Source organism: Ascochyta rabiei, chromosome 15, assembly GCF_004011695.2.
Source record: "Ascochyta rabiei chromosome 15, complete sequence".
In the NCBI taxonomy this organism is placed as follows: Eukaryota; Fungi; Ascomycota; class Dothideomycetes; order Pleosporales; family Didymellaceae; genus Ascochyta; species Ascochyta rabiei.
This window is the reverse complement of record NC_082419.1, coordinates 660,111-680,028: the sequence shown is the minus strand read 5'-3', so window position 1 is coordinate 680,028 and position 19,918 is coordinate 660,111. Positions and strand designations below refer to the sequence as shown.

Here is a 19,918-nt window from a genome sequence, read left to right as displayed (position 1 = left end):
GATCTATACCGCACTCATCCAAGATCTGCCCTCGCAGCTTCCTTGGACGCAAGGCAAGGATCCAAACGTCACTTCCACTGTTTGGTAACCCCTCACCTTTGGCCTCCACACGAGTATCGGTGCGCTTTCCACCATGATCCAGAACGCTTGCTTAAAAGGTTACGCGCGGCCAAACTTACTTATTAACTCCTCTGATTCTTCTTTTCTCCCCTACAACCCAACTCCAGCTGCACCGACCGAGTAGCATTTGCATTCAAATACACCACGAACAGCCTTCTACATTCAAACAACGAATAAATACCAGCATTCCTGCACCATGAAACTCATCGCTTTGACGATTGCCGCCCTTTCAGCTGTTACGGCTGCACAAGGCTACTATGACCTGCAGTCTCCAGGCTTCCGTCTCATCATCAAGTCTAGTAACTCGACTCTCAATGGGTAAGACATTTAAGGATATCTTGACTGTTGAGCTGAAGCTGAGTGTCACAGTACTGCTCTCGGAGCCTGCCACCAAGGAGCGGCTATCGAAGGCCTCTGCCCTACCGGCGAGACTGTTCAGGATCCACCAAGCTCGTACACCACCTTCTATCATAACATCAGCTCCAACGACCATCGGGAACCAGGCGCTGCTGATGTTGATGGTATTCTGAGCTGGATCCTGAGAGCTGGTGGCAACTTGACAGTCCCATCTGCAATGACCATGACACCGCTTCCAGGTTCGAACGTCGTCAATCCTACGTTCTACCCCGGCATCTCGGAGCATACCTCCATTGCCTTCGAAGAGGACGGCTGCACCTACATCTCGAGCTTTCTGGACGACACTGTCAGCCCCCCAAGCTATTACAATCCGACCCGCAAGGTCAAGAACTGGTACATCTGCCTCACCAGATGGTCCTACCTGTACCAGACGCTGTCATGGAAGATTGGTGTGACAGACCAGCCCCAGAACCCTTCGTGTCAGAAGGTAGACGTCATTCGAGTCTTCAACTGAGCAGCGGCTGTCTGCGCAACGCAAGCTGTGAAGGAAGATGATGACAGTCGAAGTAGGTGTTCCGGTGGCCGTTATTATTGTAGTGAACGAGCGAAGCTCGGTGTGAATTAAAGTTATTACTTGCGTCTTACGGAAAACCTCTCTCAATTCAATGACGATTGCTTGGGCTTACATATTCTATGATTCTAATTACTGTGACGTCTCTCCATGTATTGTTCAATATCTACAACGTGATCTTAGGGATATCACTATACTCTAGAACAGCAGATCTGGATACTCGCCCAGCGCACCCTTCTTGCCACCATCGAAGTACTCATGCATGCCGTCCATCTCGGCGAATTTCTGTGCGATCTTCAACCCACGCTGCCTCTCAGCCTCAATAATGTCCCAATTCCATTCTGTCCCTTCATCAAGCTTAGGTAGTAGACCATTCGCATGCCCGTTCGCATCAGCACCCTGCCAGATCCAGCCGTCTGGCTTCGCAGGAACCATATCCGCATCCATGAGCGCCTGCTCAGGAGGCACAGTGATCCTTCCCCTCTTGATAACGTACTTGGCAATACCTGTCGCATATACGGCTTTCAGCAAGTCCTCCTCGGTGACATCCTTGGACGGCTTCCTTGTCTTCCTCCACGGCTGCAGCGACCAGCTCTCGGGCTTGCCAACCCCAGGTTTGACCAGATGCGTGACGAGATAAAACCACTTCCTGTCCCAACACAGCAGCCTAGTCCACATTTCGAACTTTTGGTACGGCAGAATCTCGCGCTTGAAATTACACACTATGCCGCCCAGGGCGATGATGTGGCTCCCGCGCGTGCCGTCCGTGGCGCCGGTTGCGCCGTCGAGCTGAGATTTGCGGGCGCCGTACAGACGACTGTTCTTCTTGATGCCGTTGCGGATGATGGCTGTGAAGAGGTGGGTTCGCGATATGTCCATGTCGGCAAAGTAAGTGCTGTTCGATTTGTGCAGGTTGTAGTCTGTTTCGAGGAGCGGGGTGCGGGTCGATGTGATTACAGGCTGGAAGAGTGCGTGCGGTGGGATTGGGGTCGGTTGGAAGTAGACGTGGTAGATGAGGGCGCGGAAAATGCGTATCTTGGGAGGGTCTGTTAGCTGGGGGTTGTTGAAGGAGAGAAAGAGAAAGAAGACGAGACGTACGTGCCACACAAATGGCAGATTCTTCAGGTTTGCCAGGGCCAGCAGAATGGCAATGAACCTCCATATGCCTCCTGGAGCACCAACACCCATGGCTCTGACTATCCCGAGCAGCACGTTCTTGCAATACGCTGGGTTGGTCACAAGCGCGGCGACCGAAGCTCCAGCAACAACGATGCTCACAGCGTACGTCATTGTGACCATGCCGCTGCGGCAAACAGACGATAATAGATATGTACAGATAAACGAAAGAGCTTAAAAAGTTGAAAGGAAAGGCGCCAAGAAGGCTGTGAGGACTGTTGATGTTAGTTATTGTCACAATTTCGATCTTGTCGAAAGCCGAGGCATTTCCTGCTTCAGGCTTAGCTTAGACTGCGTGATGCGAAACAGAAAGCGATGCTTTTCATTCGCAAGCAATTCTGTTTCTGTCATCTTCGTCGGCCTTGGATCAATGACCAGCTTCCCAGATTAAGCTGAGAACAAATGGGAGACTTTCATCATTGCAGAAAGAGCGTCGAATTTTTCTTGAGGGCTTCCCATGTACGAGAGGCCACTGTTGTTATTATGGATACTCTAGGTCTGCTATGCAATGCACACCTGTGTATCTACCACGCAGTGCCACCAATCATCGTCTAATGCACTATTTCTTCTTCCCTTTTGTCTTATCGACGACCTCCACCCAGTTCTTATTTACACCCCGCTTCTCGAGCGCCTTGAGTATAGCATCCTTCTGCGGGCCTTGAACCAACACCTCCATGACCGGAGCTTTCGGACTTGAGCCTTGCAGCTTATCAACACTGGTACTGCCAGCACATGTCTTTCTCAGCTCGTCAGCAAGTGGTTGTGGCGCGATATAAAAGGGTTCCAAGCCGTGGACCTTGGTCACTGTCTTGTTCCCACTCCGTGTTTCAAGGGTAATCTGAATCTTTGGTGGTGCGCCGGCCTTGGGTTTCGCATCGTTGACATCAGCGTCGTTTCGAAGTATGACATGGAAAGGTGATGCAGCGGCGACCATGCGTTCGGCAAGCACGTCTCGAGCGATTGTCCCTGTAGAAAGCGCAGCGTTGTCTACAGCAGTTGAGCCAAGCAGCGCATCTGCGAGCTGCGGGTTGATGGTGATGAGGCGTCTATTCTTTGCATTCACAAGATTCTCAGCCTCGATGTAGGCGATGAGGAGCTGCTTGAGTTCGTGAGGGGTATACAAGCCACGGGGATCGGCCTTAGCTGCGTGAATGATAGGAGCTAGCTTCTCCTTGGGTCGTAGCAACGAGACAAGCTTCAGCTTCTGTCCCACCGAGGATTCTGCTGACAGAGGTGCAGCTGGCTTGCCGTTTGCGCTTGCTCCTGTTGATGCGTCCTTCTTTGGCAATCGATATGGTACAAAGGCCTCAATTTGTCGGTCCTTGAAGTCGATGTCTTGTATGACAACCTCGTTGCCGTCGCGGTCCTTACTCTTGACAACCTGCTGCTTATCGAGGTGCTTGATGAACTTTCTGAGGTTCTTCCAACTTGACTTCTTGATCTGTAGAGAGGCTGTTCGTGCGGGTGTGTAGGTGGGGAGAAAAGGCTGGACAAGCAAGGCCATGACAGCTGACTGAGAGAGTGGGAAGTCCAGGCCAAAGCTTGGTTGGCTTCGGTTATGTTCCATGTGATGTCGTACGCCGTAGAAGAAAGCGTTCTTGAAGGCGTCGTCAATTTCTGGTAAGGATCAGCACATGCGAAGTCTCAAAGTCCTGCTCACTCACCTTTGGTGGTCAGTTCCTTGTCCTCGACAACATCGACAAAGTCCTTGTTGCTTGGTGCATTTTCGCCGTCGACTCCTTGTGCCTGTTCGGCCCTTGATCGCTCGGTGGGATCAGCATCAAGTGAGACACCTCCGTCATTATCATCTAGATCTACTGCTGCTGTCCGTTCGACCAGACTTGTATCGTCGTCTGCCTGCTCATCCCAAGCCTCGATCAAAGCTGGCGGGTCACGACCTGGTTTATTGCCAGTGCTCCACGACCACAGCTCGTCCCTAGCCCAGTGGAATGTCTCCACGGCATGCCCCTTTGTGCCTTGTGTACTCCCCAATGCGCTCACATCAATGGCACACGTGCCGACTGCCATGGGTACGGTAGGTGCCTCGAGACTGGCGATGGCGACAATGGCGCCCTTGGTGGCCTTCTTGGGGAACGGCGGGCCTCGCTGCAGCCCGGGGGTCATAAGGTCTGCGCCACCCTGTAGCTTTTCGACGACGTAGAGAGGTGTGTAGAGGAGTGGTACGATCTTGGGGTTGTGCCACAGGGTGTATACTGTCCTGTATCAGCAGGTGAGCTACACGAGCATTGTGCAGTGGTGCCAACCTGTAGGGTACATCTGCTCCCCAACTTTGACCCAGAGTATCCTCTGCTCACCGCCCGTGCCTTCATGGCTGCCAACGTATATTGTGCCAGACACCTGCTTCAAGTCTGGCCCTGCTGTAGTTGTGAAGCGGGCAGATAGCGCGTTCTCTGGGAGAATCGACTTCCGTGCAGCTGTCAGGCCTGCTGTGGAGGCTGCTTTGTCTTCAGGGTCGGCGCTGGGGTCCCCGGGTATTTCAATGCCAAAGTCGGCGATGATTTGATCTGCAGTCCTGCGGCGATCACTAGACTTGAGCGGCGAAAGCGGCTTGATCTGAGCAGAGTGAGCACAGAGCGGGACTGAGGCTGATAGCAGTACGTACATTTGGCTTCTTCTTGAACATGGCGTGCGTAGCGAGAGTAGCGAGTTGGTACGGAGGGGTGTTGGATTGTGTTGAGGCTGTTTGGCGGTGTTGATGCTCATTATTTGCTTCCACGCGCGGGGCTAAAAATGACGTGGGGCAGGCGTAGGCGTGTTTGCATTGCGCGCCGAGCCTGCGGTGACTTCCATGACTGAGAGTGAGTCGAGTCTACTCATGTTGGAGCTAGAAAGTCGACCTCGCTGTTGCTTGCCCCAACAAGCAAACCATGTTTCTGCTTGAGATGCCATACACTTGTCATAGTCAACAACAAGTACCGTTCAGACACCCATATCACGTTGTCGATACACATGAATCCGGGGATTGGGATCTTAGAGCCTCATGCGCACAGACTGCCGTGCTGTAGCTTCAACTTTGATCAAAGAACGGGAACTTCTCTTTGTCTGGGAAACTGTCATGCAGGGCCGCTAGAAGGTAGTACATGGCAGCCGTGAGACAACACCCTACGACGCAGAGCGTCCAAAGGATCCGCGTTGCACAAGTCCACATGTTACTCAGGCGTCGGTGGCTTCCATCAACCTGGCCTGTTGGTCCGAGTTCATCTACCACAGAAACTATTGACTTTCGGCAGCCATCCGGAGCTCACAAGATAGGTAGCTTCGCCTAGACTAGCCAATTCAGCACATCCCCCGGATCCCGGCTCGATGGCCAGGCCGTTCCGGCTGCCGCAGCATGGGGCTGCAGCCTTCCTTTGGCTTCGCCTCATGTCATGCCGCCGAGGCACCGTGCCGCGCCATCCGCTTTTTGGTTGATCAGTCCATGTGGCATGGCTTCGTCAGTTGCTCATGACAAGGCGACTGCAAGAATAGCACGGTGCGGCGTTTTCTGCACAACGGCAACCTACCTTCTCCGTCGACGCAGCGCTCGCTGCGTCGTCAGCTTTCGAACGATGTTCGTTGGCGGCGAATCGAAGCATGACAAACGTCTCTCGTACGCGGCAAATCACTGTAAGCCTCTGCGCAGTCTGGGTCCTGTTTTGCCGAACATGAGCGAATCCTGAATCATTCTACGTCCACCGTTGAGACCGTGGCGGTAGGCCAACTCTTTTGGATGACGCTATCGCTCCTTCCAGCAAAGTGCCATCACTCACCAGGTCCGCGCGTGAAGCCTCTGCCCACGTCCTCCACATAGGCCATGGCATTGCGGAGAAATGGCGGAGGGCCACGAGAACGCCCACGTCGCTCGTTCGTTTTCTCTTTTACCTCTTACCTCTCGCGCTCCCCCGTCCGCGCTCGTCTCCCCCCAGCTAGCTCTTCCCATCTGCCATGGTGGGTTTGTTGAAGGTTGACATCGACCGAGTCTGCGAGTGAATCACTCGGCACGCCTTTCGGCATCTCACGCGATAACTGCCATCTCGAAAAATCTGCCTTCGCCATGAGCCCCATTCCGGATCCTACGAAACGCTGGGTTCAGGGAGAAGTGGTCCCCAAACCCACGAACCCCGGCGAATTGGTCCTTGAAGCTTGGGCGATGGGCTACCTTGTGGGGTCGCTCGTCATCATGGGTTTTATCACTCTGGCAAACATGCGAAGAGGCGTACTGTTGCATAAAGTGAGTCTTTCAGGCCACCACTCGCAAGAAACAATGCTAACCTTGCCTAGCTGATTTTACTTGAGGTGAGTCTGACGTTGACGCGCATTAGGCCTCCATCTGACGTGATCGACAGCTCATCATAGGCCTTTGGCAAGGCTTCTATCTCTTCTTCGACAGCCCTGTACATGCATGGTGGCTGTCTGTATCGGCCATTTTCTTGAACGCATCTTGGTCACTACACAACGTCATTGCCTGGATGAAGATCAAGCCATTCCTCTCGAAACCTGTCAGTTATGTCTTTATCGGTTCTGTAATTTTGGTGCAGCCATACTGGATAGCGGAGATCTACGCAAACTTTGCTTACTTCCATGGAATCAACACTATCTTTCTGAGAACGCGGCCATGGGAAGCGCTATGTCGGGACCCTTGGTGGATCATAACCACGGTCTACCTGTTTTGGATTATCAAGACCCAGTACGAAATGGGCTTGAAAGAGATCCTCAGAATCTCGCCACGGTTCGCCATTATGCTTCTGGCCATGGTCTTGTCCATGGTGTTTATTCTCCTCGATATTCTTTGCGTCACCGGTGCCATTCGATTCGTAGGACTAGCGACAGGCATAAACCCCTTCTGGAAGCTCGCGTTCGTCTTCAAGTGCTTGACGGACTCAGTGGTGTTGGACGACTTCAAAATGGCTTTGGATCGTCTACGAGCGTTCAAAATCAGTCGTTTGGGCAGTTTTTCCGGGGACATGAGCGACAGCCGTAACAGGAACAATGGGGAGCTTGCAGCTACCTGGGAAGAGATGGAAAGAGAAGCGAATGTACTTCAGCAGGTTCGCAGTCCAGACGGTGACTACATCCACTCCAGCAATTTCCCCTTCAAACCAAGAAGGCACCGCAAGCCAAAGGACTCCATATCCTCCAACGATCCCATCGATCTCCATGCCGAGTTGGCTCCAGAAGACATGGTACCCAGTGCATTGGAGCGCACGCATACTGATGTCAGGAAACTGCAACACCATTTCATGGATGACTTGGACAGTCGAACGCGTGGCATGACTGCAGAAAGCGATTACGCCGCAGCGTTGCGCGAGGTTCAGCGCAGTAGCCGGACGTCTCAACCATCGAGCAGCATTTCGTCTGGACGAGCTGCACCGACTGCAACCAAATAAAACCGAGAATTTTTTTACGATTGATGATTTAGCGATTGCATGAAAGGCGTTCTGAACAACACACCGAACTTAGGTTTTCTTTAGCTCTATATACCCTTACAGCGCTGTCCCAACATTTGATGGCGCGCTCGGCCAGTTACATCGTCTATGTAATAGTAATAATTTCAACGAGTCGGAGGCATTGGCGCCTTGTTGGCATCCTCCGCCCGCATCCGCTGTCACATCTCAATCACCTCTTTCAATATACTGATGGCTTGGAGCGCCTCGCAGACAGCTTCCGTTGTCTTGGCTGTGCCTACCAAGACGCAGTGCTGCTCTTTGAAACGCCTTCCTCCATGCGTCGATCGTTCCTTGCCCCAGTTGTTTCTATCTCTCTGAAACAACACGTTCGGTTGTCGCCGTTGGAACCGGTGATCCGAATCAAACCCACTCGGTTCGCTTCTCAAAGAGATACTGACATGCCTGTAGTGCGTTTCGTCCTTCGCGTGACGTCTGCATGGCAAGAAACATGCCAAGAGTAAACGCGTCACGAGCAATAAGGGCACTCGTTTGTAGTAAGCGGAGACCGACTTGGTACGCAGTTAGGCGCTGCACAAGGGGATATCAAGAAGGTATAATAGCTCGTCAATTGAGGCTCAGTATCGAGTATCCAAATCTGGGCTTTCACTTCTTCACATTCGTTCGTTTCTTTTTTGCTTGCGGGCCAGTCACTCTTTACCAATCGTCTTGTTGAAATCGAGACTTTATCATGCTTTCAAAACTCCTCCTTCTCTCGCTGCTCGCCTCGAGTGTAGCAGCTGCAGGCGTTACTGGTACTCCCTTTGGCTTCGCTGCAGCAACAACTGGCGGTGGAGACACTGAGCCTGTCTACCCTACCACCACTGAGGAGCTTACCAACTACCTTACTGACGACGAAGCGCGCGTGATCGTCCTGAACAAGGAGTTCAACTTCATCGGAACGGAAGGCGAGAAGACTGAAGATGGATGCCGCCCAGACTCCAACAAATGCCCTGGCGATGGCGGCCAAGATGCCATCAACGGCGCAGACTGGGTATGCAGTATCCACCGTAAACCTAAATGCCTTGCTTACATCCATAGTGCACCAAATCTGATTATCCTTCCGTCTCTGTGACGTACGACCTCGCAGCGCTGACCCCCATCAACGTCGGCTCCAACAAGAGTATCGTCGGCGAAGGCACCAAAGGCGTGATCCGCGGCAAGGGCATCCGCTTCGCCAATGGGGCCCAAAACGTCATCGTCCAGAACATACTTTTCACGGAGCTGAACCCCCAATACATCTGGGGCGGCGACGCCATCACGCTCGCCGGGACGGATCTGATCTGGATTGACCACGTGAAGACCTCGCTCATCGGACGCCAGCACATAGTCGCAGGCTACGACCCCAGCAACCGCGTCACAATCTCCAACACGGAGATCGACGGCTCCACAAGCTGGAGCGCAAGCTGCGACAACCACCACTACTGGGCGCTCCTGCTCATCGGCTCCGACGACAAAATCACCTTCGCCAACAACTACATCCACCACACCTCCGGCCGCAGCCCCAAGGTCGGCGGAACGGACAAGGGAACCCTCCTCCACGCCTACAACAACTACTGGTACGACAACACGGGCCACGCGTTCTCCGTTGCGCCCGAGGAGAACGGCCGCGTACTCGCCGAGGGCAATGTCTTCGAGTCCGTCACCAAGCCCATCGAGGACGGCGTCGATTTCCTGTACGCCGCCACCGACGACGGCGCCGCGTGCAGCAGCCCACTCGGCAGGACGTGCCAGGCCAACCAGCTGACCAGCAGCGGTGACTGGAGCGGCAGTGCGACCGACTTCCTGAGCGGGTTTGCTGATGAGGGCGTGGAGGCTAAGGCTGCGAGCGAGGTTGCGGCGAGTGTTAAGAGCAACGCTGGTGTTGGCAAGCTGTAGACTACCAAGTATAAACTACACTGTTTGTAGGCCACTTCACTACCAGCGATCCATATCTTGAGCGCGATGATTTCAGTCAAGATGACGCTGCGTTGATTGAATGACATACCACTTCTAATCCTCTAACCAGACATTGGGGAGTTTCTCCATCTACGACTTGAAAATCAGATATATGTTTCTGTTTTGGCCGTCATAACTCCATACTGCGCTTGGCAGAATTGACTCGCATCGATCGTGGCCGTGATCAATGTGCTGTTTCTTGATCCCTGGAGTCTCTAGAAGTACTATCCTTTTAACAAGGATCTCACAGGCTGTGCAGATTGTACTAATGTAAAATATCCGCCTATCGACAGTCTGGTCTCTTGTCCATCACACAGATGGTCTTGTTTGCATATCATCTTCTCTGCATGGCTCTGCTCACACTAGCTTGAATATGCCTCATGAGTCCTGTTATATCGAATAGTGAATGCAAGAAGTTAGAATGACTGTGACCACGCTGAAAGGGAGAGAATAAGCTGGCTCTTGGCTTTTTTGGGGAGATTTTGTCGGCTTCCATCTAGTCGGAACAAATCGATGTGGGTCTGCTTTGAAGATACCAGGGGTTTGTGTATTGGGAAAGGTTGAACGGGGGCTGAGCAAGGGTTGCAAGAGACTCTTATTCTAAGGGTAAGCTTGGATTAGGGTGGGCTACATGATCTGCGTCAGGAAAAAAATGGATCGCCGTTAGTGATGCTGCTGTCCGAGAGCTGCATATCGGAGAGTTAACTAAACAAGGCCGTTTTCCCAGAGGTCAACCGATTCCAAAAATAACAAACAAACGCCGTGCATTCAATCTTACCCGATCTGTTCAAGGTCGTTGTGCCGAAGTATTCGATCATCAATGAGAATAACGAGCGCTAAGGTGATCGAGGCCAAACAGATCAGGATCGGCCCCGAGATTCCTCTTGAACAGCGGTTTCATGTAGTTTTCAATTCCTGTCGAGTTGTCAAAGCCAATGGCAGGATGTGGGTAGTCGTTTTGCAAGAAACGGCGCATAGTTGGGTCGACATGTCCAAGAACTTCGACGGCGAACTCCCGAAGCCAACCAGATCGACATGCATCATGTAGTTTTACGGCCTCCGCTCTGTCCAGGATCATGGAGTATAGAGCTTTGAGAGCCGTGACATGCTCACGTTGAGTGCAGAATCTGAAGCCGTAGTCTCGTCTAAGGCAAGGCACAGGCTCATCGCTAGACTTGTTGCGTATGAACTGTACAAGGCGATGAATGGAGGGACGCTCCTCAAGAGGGTTGTTCAAAAACTTCTGCAGTGATGGAAAGGACATTTCCAGATCTTGGTGGCCTTTGTTGCGTAACAGCCCAGTCAGCGTCCCAAATTCAAGGGCCTTGACAACGCTCTTGAAGACAACAGTCGGATCAAGGGTTGACTCTAGAAATTTTTGGTAGTAGCAACTCAACTTCCGCTCGTCGAAATCGTTGCGACAGGTCACGAAACCGAACTGGTAGTACGCTTCGGATCCTGCGGGTACCGGCACATCACTCAAAATCGATCCTATCAAGAGGGCGACAGCTTGCTTCTGCGCAGGCTGGAGCCTTGCAATACCTAGTCTAGAGTCTTCTTCCGCAAGATAGGGTCGAATGATGTCCGCGAAAGTCCTGGTTGGTTGGGCCTGGTTGAATGTTGAGAGAGTACTTTGGTAACGTTGAAGAGACTGTGGTTGGTGTTGCTTTGTGAGAGAGCATTTTGCCGGTAAGTTGACGGCCAGACGGCAATGGGGACGCGGTGATCCCAGGTAGACTTTGACAGTTCGGAATATCTCGAACGTAGTCGCGGCCCGTATCATGGTGTGGTGCATACGCAAAGGTTGCCCGAGCTGGCATGTGAGTCCGTACAGTTCGTTTGAGAATGTTCTTCCAAGAAGACATCTGAGGCGCACTGCCAGAGCGGGACAACAATGGGGCAGCTTCCACGCGAATTCGATCAAGTCGTTCTGTTCTTTGATGCTGCCGCCGTACCCTTGAGCCAGTTGATGTAACTGGATAACAAGATCACCCAACTCTGTGTCCAGCAAAGATCCGCTCTCGTCAATATCATCGAGACCCAGCATCTGAGAAACCAATGCGCCAAATTTGTTGTTGTAATCTTCAAAAATTTGGTAAAGCTTCTTTATGGTCTCGTCGGTGTTTTGAGCCACATAGAGGAGTACCACATCCCATTGGTCTTGTAATGCCTGATCCATTGGAGGTCCTTGCTAGGTTAGCCATGCTCTAAAGATCGCTGGATGCACCTACCATCAGTAGCGTTGGCTACGTCCCTCAGCGCGCGCTGGATATCGTTAACGAAGCCTCGAACCCGTTTATCGTACACCGTATCTCTCTTTACGAAACAAGCTGAAGGCATGACATATATGCTGACTGTTTGCGAGCCTTCTACTTCAGGCGCAACAACTTCTGCATTCAGAAGGCGGCCAAGTCGAGATATGAAGCGGTCCTTGAGGCTTAGTGAACCCTTCAGACCAATAACTGGTATCTCACTGCTCGAATCATCGATGAGCTCGTCCTGCACATGAATTGGTGCCATTATATTGAATGAGGAAGAATAGTGCTCTTGTTTTGTGGTGTTTGGTTCGAATTGGCAATGATTGATTGGATCCTGGTAGCGGTCGGTGTCGAAGAAGCAGTTCAGCAGATCGTGTTTCTTACCTGCTGATGCCCTCACTCCAAACAACTTACGCTCACCGCTTCTACAAAGCTGCCACTATTTTAATTGCCGATCAGAAGCCCGACCGGCGATGACGGTATTTGTTTACCGAGTACAAGCGGCGCCGTACCCAGGCGTGGCTACAAGCTGAGCTGCCGAGTGATTCCCACCTAGTGGGAGGGAGCCTCTCAATGCAAGGCAAAGTGCAGTTCCAAGTAGCAGCAGTAATAACAGACAAGAAGAGATGACCAAAGTCGACGTGGGTTTGTCGAGTGGAGTGTGGTGGATGACAGTTGGGGTTCGCAACGAGAGAGGTACTTGTAGCTAACGCCAGCGGCAGGCGCAACAGAGCTGCCTTCACCTCGCCTCGCCAGCGAGAATGACGTAATAGCAAACGGCAGTGTATCTGACAGTTTGAGAACGCTGGAGACACGCGTGCTATGAATAGTAGGCGAGCTGTGGCAATGAAACGATGTATTTAATGCTTGCGAGATAACCATCTCGATGCCATACAAAACAAATACCTGGCATGGACAGCCTTATACAATGCAATACAACAGCTCTTTGATCATACAACAGTCCTCTCATGCTTCTTTCTCTACGCAAAACCAAACACCTCCGCAACGCTCAGCATGCTCATCCTTGCGCCCCATAGCCCCACAAAGACTGCCACAACATCAACGACAAGCAGACCGGTAGCGCCGAGCATGAACCTTGGACTGAAGATGCGGTAAAGCATGAGGTGTCTCCTTAAATGGCCAGCCCACATCGTGGTTGCGAGATTGATGACGGCGTAGAACAGAATGTGGGTAGCAACGGCCTTGACTACAGTGCTAAGCAAGCGTTGCTGCTTAGGCTGCGCTTTCCACAATACCAGCGCCGGGACCGCAATAGCGCAAAGAATCTGTGCACCGAATGTGTTGAGAACTACAACAAGTGGTGTCCAAGGGTAGCGAATGGATTTGAGCGGGATGAATGCGGACTCCCACTGTATGCTTGACAAGGTGGCTTGGTGACCGGTCTTGAAGAAGTGGAAAGAACCAAGCATACCGAGAACAACGGGGCCGATCGACGATTGGCGGAGATTGTTTGTGTCGATAATTTCAAAGAGGGAGAACAGCTGCCAGACGAGAATGCCTATAGCACCTGCACCCATTGGTTTCTGGAGGAGTGCGACGACAAGATACCATATCGTAATGAGGAGGGCGTAGCGGCTGCCGTGGACGTTTGCATAGCCGTGGATGAGTACTTGTTCTTTAGGAGTGCCCTGGTTGGCCATCTCGATGTTGAGGAGCGGCTTGGACCAGTTGTAGAGTGAGTAGCCGAGTCCAAGCGCGAGTATTAGAACACCCTGGGCGATCGCTTGCTTGCTGGTTTTGATGATACTGGAAAAGGCTGGGTACCAGTCGCCGTCGTCGGCGGCATCGAGGGCCCAGTATGCAGCGGACAGCATGAGACCAAAGCGCAGTACAATACCAATCCACATTACAGCCATGTGTTGGTAACTCTTAGTTCCCTCGTAGTAGCTCTTAATGAACGTGGGAACAAGAAGCGCAGCGAAGGCGGGAATAAGTAACTGCCAGGGGGCAGAGGTGGTGGAGAGAGCAGACGCATAGTAAGTCGACTTGCAGTAGGGCATTTGCTCCTCGCGACAGAGTTTTGAGAAACTTGCTACTCGCAGCAGAACCGTGAAAAGGACCGAATGATACACGCCGAGTGTACGGTCTGACGTGCTCTTCTGGCGGAAAGAAGACACAACAGCGAGGACTCCGAAAGTAGTTAGGAAATGTAGAAGAATCTCGTCTTCCCAGATGGTGAAGGAGTTGGCTGCGAAGCCCGCTGATAACGAGAGGGTAAAGATGACGCTTATCCAGCCCCAGATATTGTTAGGAAACGGAGACCCGAGACGGCTTCGGAAAGAGAGGAATGCAGACAGAACACCGACGATGCCAGTCATAGCCGCCGTAAAGATAACGATGTGCTCTTTTGGTGCGTTAGGCAATACAAGCGACGCCACAAACCCAAGCACGGCACCAAGCACGGTGCCCAAAAGACCTCTGGTGAAGAAGACGGGTGTAAGCTCAGCGCGGTCTCCGACTAGACCGCGAGCATATAGTGCAATAAGTAGCACACTGAGCGCCAAGATCAGGACACCGTTGATCATCCTGGGTACATCAAAGCGAGCCCAAAGCGAACGGCAAATGCGTAGTGTCTCCTGCTGGTAAGCAGCAAAAGCTTCGTAGGCTGCCTTCGTCTGGGCTCCCTTAGCCGTACTTCCACCGAAGGACATTCGCTGGAACACTGAAGTCCAGGCTTCGTTGGCAGCAGGCCAAAGCGACAGAGAAGTAGAAAAGGTGTCCTCATCGAGACCACGAGCCTTAGCGTACTCGCTCTGGTAACGATGGATCTGGGCGCTTGTCAAACGGTTGACTGTCGCTAGGCTTTCGAAACCGTCTCCATTTACACCAGCAAAAGCCTCGTCGATCGGCTTTCCGAGGTTGTTGAATGGAATAGGCATACCGAGGAGCAACGAGAGTGTGGGAACGAGGTCGATTTGCGCAACCGACCTGTCCTTTGCATGTGCGGGTGGAAGCGCGAAAGAAGGATCGATGCGACCAAAGTCGCCTCGTTTCGAGTACATCCACACCGCAGCTTGAATCTCGTCATCTGATTCACCACCGTGATCACCCTTGGCATCCATACCATGATCTCCCATGACGACAAGTAGCGTGTCATCGTCAATCTCCTCAATCATGCGTCTGAGAACTGCGTCCATCTCGTCCAACTTCGCTGCCATGGCGGGGTGATCTGGACCGTAGCGATGCCCGGCGTGATCCACACCTAGGTAATGGCCAAAGATGACGTCCCATTTGCTCGAGTTCTCAGCCTTCAACAATGGGAATATGTGCTCTGTGACGCCATTGTCGACTGTATGCAGATCCCAGACGTTGAAGGAATCGTAGGCGTGGGTGAGGTTCGGCTCAAAGTATCCCGGGAAAAGCGCGTGCCATGTGTCGTCGCCCAGATGGACAATTCTCTTGCCTGCGTCCTTCAGCTGCGCTACCAGGTTGTCCTCGTCGATCGCTGTGCCTGCAAAGTTACTTCCAGCGTCGATGAAGGTGGGCAAGGTTCCCGTGGTGAGACCCTTCAATCGCTGCAGCGTCGTCGTCGGCGGATCCGCGATGAAAGGCAGCAGAAAGGCGTTCTTTGGCGATTGCTTCGCAGTCTCGTAGAGCACCGGGATAGCGTTATGGAAGTGTCGAGGCGCGATGTTCTTTATCGAGGAAGCGGCCTGGACGCGACCGGCTTGCTTCTCAAGGTCGACAGGTTCGAATTGAGCCTCGAATGGCACCGTGAAGTCGTATCTCAGCGCATCTACAATGACCACGATAGCCTTATCGTATGTCTTGGGGTGCCAGCACCCCGTCCCCGCATCGCCAGCTACGTAGCCTTTTGTGAGTTCGATTGGAGGAACGGCGCATTCGGACTTGTGTGGGAGGACCAGGCGCGTGAGCAGAAAGCCAGTCGTGAAAAGGGATATGCCAAGAACGTGAAGAAGACTGGAAGCCGTCAGCTCTGTGCCCTTGCAGTTTGGTGGTGGACACACAGTATGAAACTAAAGAAAGCAACCACGATCCCGTGCTGCGCCTTGAAGTAGACCTCTCCAGCCTTCTTCGTGGTCCTCACATCTGTAACAGTCGGCTTTGGGCCACCCAATTGCGCTTCTTCGACACGCTGCTTTTCCGCCTTGGCCTTTGCTTCGGCGGTGATGTCTTCGAGAGACGTGAAGATCTCCCTGTTCTCCATGGTGACGTGGAGGAGCTCAGGGACTCAGGATTCGAGATGGCGCTATGAGAGAGGCCTCAAGGAGTGGAAGAATCCATGAAGGGAGGATGTCGTGCAAAGCGCTGTGGGTGGAGGTGAGTTGTGATGTTTTGGTTGCGGTTTTCGCCGAGACCCCCGACATTTCATGCGGCTGGTGGATCCATTGAGGTGCTCCGTCTGCGGCAATGGCTGAAGATGGCTTGCACGAGGCGCCCCTGCCGCATCAGCACCGTCTTGACCGTCTCTAGGAAAGCACGACTTCACATCACGATACATGTTCACGTGCACCAAACGCAGCATTTGTTCATCGTTCTTCAAGGTTTGTATTTGCCCTCTTGCTGCACAACTACAGACGCTCGAGAGATTGGCATAGCATACATTAGGAATAACAGGTATGTAAGAGGACATAACCTCGGCAGAGCGACAGCCAGACATGAAGGGTATACAGGGCCAGTCAACTCCAAGAAATTTACAAATGGCTCAAAGCCATGCCTTGCCTTCCAGACGGGCGTGGCAAAGGCTAGAAACTGACAAGCAGCGCTTTTAGCCGTCATCAAAGTAAGTAGTCGTAGCCAAGTGGCTCAATGTAGCCCGGGGCACCGGATCTGTTGCTGTAGTCCGGTCGGGCGTTGGCAGTATAGATGCAAAGCTTAGGCGTAGTACTTGTCGGCCTTCTCTTTCAGGCCTCCAATGCGGTCGAGGTCTAGCGAGTCGAAGCGGTCGGATGCGCCGCGCTGGTAAGGGGGCAGGTCGTCGTTGACAGGCTCTAACCCAACGCTGTGCTCACCAACGCGGACAACGACAACGCGACCGGATTGGGGCTTGCCGGACTCGTCGACCTCATCAGGGAATGTGATGCGGATCTCGGGTACCGGGCTGGTAGGTGAGCTTGCAGCGCTGCTCAAAAGGTCTTGTTTCTCCGAGTAAACAATGACGGACTCGCGACCCTTGCCGTAGGGCATAGCAGTAATGGTAAGTCGGCGGCCTGACTGTCGTTTTTCGTAAAGGGGCAATTGTGCGTCTTGTTCGGCTTGTTTCCTTGCGCGACGGATGTTGCGGAGATAGACGAGTGCGGCCATGAGGACTAGGGCCAGGACGACAAGAATCGCCAACGTGGTCAAAAGCGCAACGGTCGTGTTGTTGGACCGGCCTCCATCCTCGGAGCGTGCAGCGAGGTTCTTCGTGTTCTTCATGTTGGGTAGTTGGTGGAGATGCGTTCGTTATAGCGTGTAGATGGCGTTCCAGAGGATGTGGTTGTAGTGAATAGTAACTATAGATCGTGTTTGCTGTCCCCATGTTAGCATTGCTCGTTTACCTCCGCGAAAACCAATCCGCCCGTGTGAGTGTTTAGTGTGCCGCTTGACGGAGTACCTCCAGGTCGTGTGGAGGACTAAGACTTACCTAAAGAAGCGCTGTCGTCACCGGAGATAGAGATAGGGAACGAGAGACACAAGGTCGAATGAATGAACGCAAATACTGCAGAAAGAGTGATGCAGTACCGCAAGGGAATGTTGGTGTCAGTGGGCAGGACCGTGAGGGAGCAAGGAAGGCAAAGGTTGAGAGGGAAAGGCACGCTTTAGTTTTGTTTGGCGCAGGGCAGACGAGGCTGTTCACCGTCGACGCAGGTAATAGTGGGGCGCAACGCGTTCCACTAACCCCAAAGACGCTGGAAGCGCCGCGCTAGAGGAAGGTCGTAATTAATGACGGCAGAGTCTGGCCAGTCGCCCCGTTCCTGGATGTCGACGCGCTGTATATGTTCAAATGTTGCGCCACGACGATATCCAATGGATGTTCCAATATAGGGCGCATGACCTCCTTTTTGTCTACAGGGTGGTTGTGGAGTTGCGAACGGCCAGCGAACGGCAGCCTTCAAGACGACCAGGTCAGGACAAGTGCAAGGGGTAAGAGGCCAGAAGCGTGCCTGACTAGTGGGCCAAAACTAGCTGTCTAGAGGATTGCTTATTGTCGACGATCAGCAATGGTCGCGCAACGACAAAACACCCAGCTGACCGACGCTTCGTTTTGACTTGTGTAGACTCCAGCAGCTGGTGGATGAGACGGTCCACGATTTGTCTCGGCTGTGACGGTTGAAATCGTGGGGAAATGACATTGATAGCTGAGACGAACGGCGCGCGTGGGTGCGGGATGTGTCAGGATGATGCTGAACAATGGCCCAGCGAGGCCTTGTTGGGGCGGCAACCTGGAATGCGTCGGCGTGGAATCCTCGCGTGCCATTGTTGAAACCCGATGGAGAGCAGGTGATGCCACGTGCCTGCCCATCGTGAGGCTTGAGGCGTGTCATCAAACAAACAACGCTCCTCTCCATGCCTGGCTCGACAGACCCCGGTTGCTGCTTCTGGCTGTCAGTCTGTTGGTGGTGCAGAAGGTCCGCGGATGCAGGCTTGCACGCCACTTGGACGTTCCACTGTCCACTCCGAGGCCGTGATCCCCGAAGAGCATCACACGTCTGCACTGCTTGGCCTTACTCTGAGACGTTGGAACGTTTGATGCCGTCCTCCTCACAAAGCCAAGCCGGCTGTCAAGCTATGTGATAGTTGACCTCCTAAGGCTGTTCCACCTGCTGTGGTCTCCACACGTCGACTGTCGCCTGTGAGGCCGAGAGGACAACTCACGTGCCTTTGGCTGCACTCTGCATGTACTCGCTGGTTGTACCACCAGCTTATGCGCGAAGAGCGGTGAAGCTGCAGGGTGTGTCTTCATGGAGATCAAAGGACACGAGAGATGGGAGAGTGGTAAGTAGATGGAACATATAGTTTGTTGCTAGAGCTCCTGGCGGATGGATGTCTTACTTGGTAGCAGCCACTATACTGGGCATAGCAGGGCGCCAGCACAGATGTGAACACAAGGTGGAGAAGCGATGCTGCTGTGGATGCGCGAGAGCCGAGTCACAGTCTCGCATCGTTTGGGTACGTCTAATGCTGCTGTGGATGCGCGAGAGCCGAGTCACAGTCTCGCATCGTTTGGGTACGTCTAATGCTGCAAGCAGATGTGTAACTGCAGGAGCCGGGTCTGTTAGTGGAGCTGTTCGTGGTGACTCGTGTGACGCGCAACAATGGCGCGTCTGGAACGGTGCATTCGCCATTGTGTGACGTAGTCTCCAAGAGGTGAAGAAGCTTTGGACTCATGATGGACGATGGAGCAAGCTAGGTTGAAGGCGTTCCCTGGCTGGACTAGAGAAGCCGGTGGCTCGAGACGCGCAGCCACGGTCAACGGGAAGCCATGGGCACAGCTGGTGAGGGGGGGCTCATTGGCTGGCGTGGCAGGCAAACGTCCACGCCGCTCGATGAGCAGAGAGAGAAAGGATGAGGGCTAGCAGCTAGCAGCGGGAGCTTGGGCCTGCCTAGATGACTGGGGCCGAGGGCGAGTTTGAAGAGGGTCGGCATGGCGGCAGGGCAGTCGTGAAACACGCCTCAGGCTGTACATAATGCTGCGCTGGTCCCCTCCATGTCAGGGCCGACGTCTTGTCTCATCTCGTCTTGTCTCTCTGCCACATTGGATTGATCGCCCGGATTGCGGTGCCGCATCGATCCCTTTGCACACGCGAGCGCCGCACAGCGCCGCACAACGCCACGGCCGCTCTCCCATCGTGTGCGCCCCGAGCCTTCAGCGCCATCTCGCTGGGGAGCTGGAGAGCCGGAGAGGGCTGCCCCAGGTTGCAACCCCACACGCCCTTGGCAGTCAAGGAAGAGCATCAACGGCCTTGTCTGTCCGGCGCCTGGCGGAGTTGTAGGCCGTCAGCTGTTGTGCTGTTGTGCTGTTGTGCTGTTGTGCTGTCGCTACTAGGCTGCGACACTAGCGCCTTTCCCCAGCGGCCGCTTGTCGATCC

The 19,918-nt window shown here is 53.3% G+C and overlaps 8 protein-coding genes across 8 annotated transcripts, besides 1 other annotated feature; 3 read left to right on the top strand and 5 right to left on the bottom strand.

Moving 5' to 3' along the window:
• Nucleotides 1–316: 316 nt before the first annotated feature.
• Nucleotides 317–991, top strand: EKO05_0008682 (uncharacterized protein; the record flags this gene model as incomplete). The annotated part of the gene is made up of 2 exons (XM_038941811.1): nucleotides 317–438; nucleotides 490–991. The coding sequence occupies 2 exons, from the start codon at nucleotides 317–319 to the stop codon at nucleotides 989–991; spliced, it is 624 nt and encodes a 207-aa protein (XP_038796220.1).
• A 255-nt stretch (nucleotides 992–1,246) lies between these two features.
• EKO05_0008681 (uncharacterized protein) lies at nucleotides 1,247–2,338 on the bottom strand (the record flags this gene model as incomplete). The annotated part of the gene is made up of 2 exons (XM_059637350.1): nucleotides 1,247–2,083; nucleotides 2,147–2,338. The coding sequence occupies 2 exons, from the start codon at nucleotides 2,336–2,338 to the stop codon at nucleotides 1,247–1,249; spliced, it is 1,029 nt and encodes a 342-aa protein (XP_059493333.1).
• Nucleotides 2,339–2,783: 445 nt separating this feature from the next.
• Nucleotides 2,784–4,868, bottom strand: EKO05_0008680 (uncharacterized protein; the record flags this gene model as incomplete). The annotated part of the gene is made up of 4 exons (XM_038941774.1): nucleotides 2,784–3,841; nucleotides 3,889–4,437; nucleotides 4,489–4,798; nucleotides 4,848–4,868. The coding sequence occupies 4 exons, from the start codon at nucleotides 4,866–4,868 to the stop codon at nucleotides 2,784–2,786; spliced, it is 1,938 nt and encodes a 645-aa protein (XP_038796218.1).
• A 1,410-nt stretch (nucleotides 4,869–6,278) lies between these two features.
• On the top strand, nucleotides 6,279–7,611 carry EKO05_0008679 (uncharacterized protein; the record flags this gene model as incomplete). The annotated part of the gene is made up of 3 exons (XM_038941794.1): nucleotides 6,279–6,455; nucleotides 6,506–6,520; nucleotides 6,571–7,611. The coding sequence occupies 3 exons, from the start codon at nucleotides 6,279–6,281 to the stop codon at nucleotides 7,609–7,611; spliced, it is 1,233 nt and encodes a 410-aa protein (XP_038796217.1).
• Nucleotides 7,612–8,359: 748 nt separating this feature from the next.
• Nucleotides 8,360–9,546, top strand: EKO05_0008678 (Pectin lyase; the record flags this gene model as incomplete). The annotated part of the gene is made up of 2 exons (XM_038941574.1): nucleotides 8,360–8,662; nucleotides 8,710–9,546. 2 exons carry the CDS (start codon nucleotides 8,360–8,362, stop codon nucleotides 9,544–9,546), a joined length of 1,140 nt encoding a protein of 379 aa, XP_038796216.1.
• An 877-nt stretch (nucleotides 9,547–10,423) lies between these two features.
• On the bottom strand, nucleotides 10,424–12,126 carry EKO05_0008677 (uncharacterized protein; the record flags this gene model as incomplete). Its single annotated transcript, XM_059637349.1, has 3 exons — nucleotides 10,424–11,419; nucleotides 11,483–11,793; nucleotides 11,838–12,126. The coding sequence occupies 3 exons, from the start codon at nucleotides 12,124–12,126 to the stop codon at nucleotides 10,424–10,426; spliced, it is 1,596 nt and encodes a 531-aa protein (XP_059493332.1).
• Nucleotides 12,127–12,844: 718 nt separating this feature from the next.
• Nucleotides 12,845–16,053, bottom strand: EKO05_0008676 (mannose-ethanolamine phosphotransferase gpi13; the record flags this gene model as incomplete). Its single annotated transcript, XM_038941590.1, has 2 exons — nucleotides 12,845–15,806; nucleotides 15,854–16,053. 2 exons carry the CDS (start codon nucleotides 16,051–16,053, stop codon nucleotides 12,845–12,847), a joined length of 3,162 nt encoding a protein of 1,053 aa, XP_038796214.1.
• A 668-nt stretch (nucleotides 16,054–16,721) lies between these two features.
• EKO05_0008675 (uncharacterized protein) lies at nucleotides 16,722–17,264 on the bottom strand (the record flags this gene model as incomplete). The annotated part of the gene is made up of 1 exon (XM_038946596.1): nucleotides 16,722–17,264. The coding sequence occupies one exon, from the start codon at nucleotides 17,262–17,264 to the stop codon at nucleotides 16,722–16,724; it is 543 nt and encodes a 180-aa protein (XP_038796213.1).
• Nucleotides 17,265–19,829: 2,565 nt separating this feature from the next.
• Nucleotides 19,830–19,866: a tandem repeat.
• Between the last annotated feature and the right edge of the window lie 52 nt (nucleotides 19,867–19,918).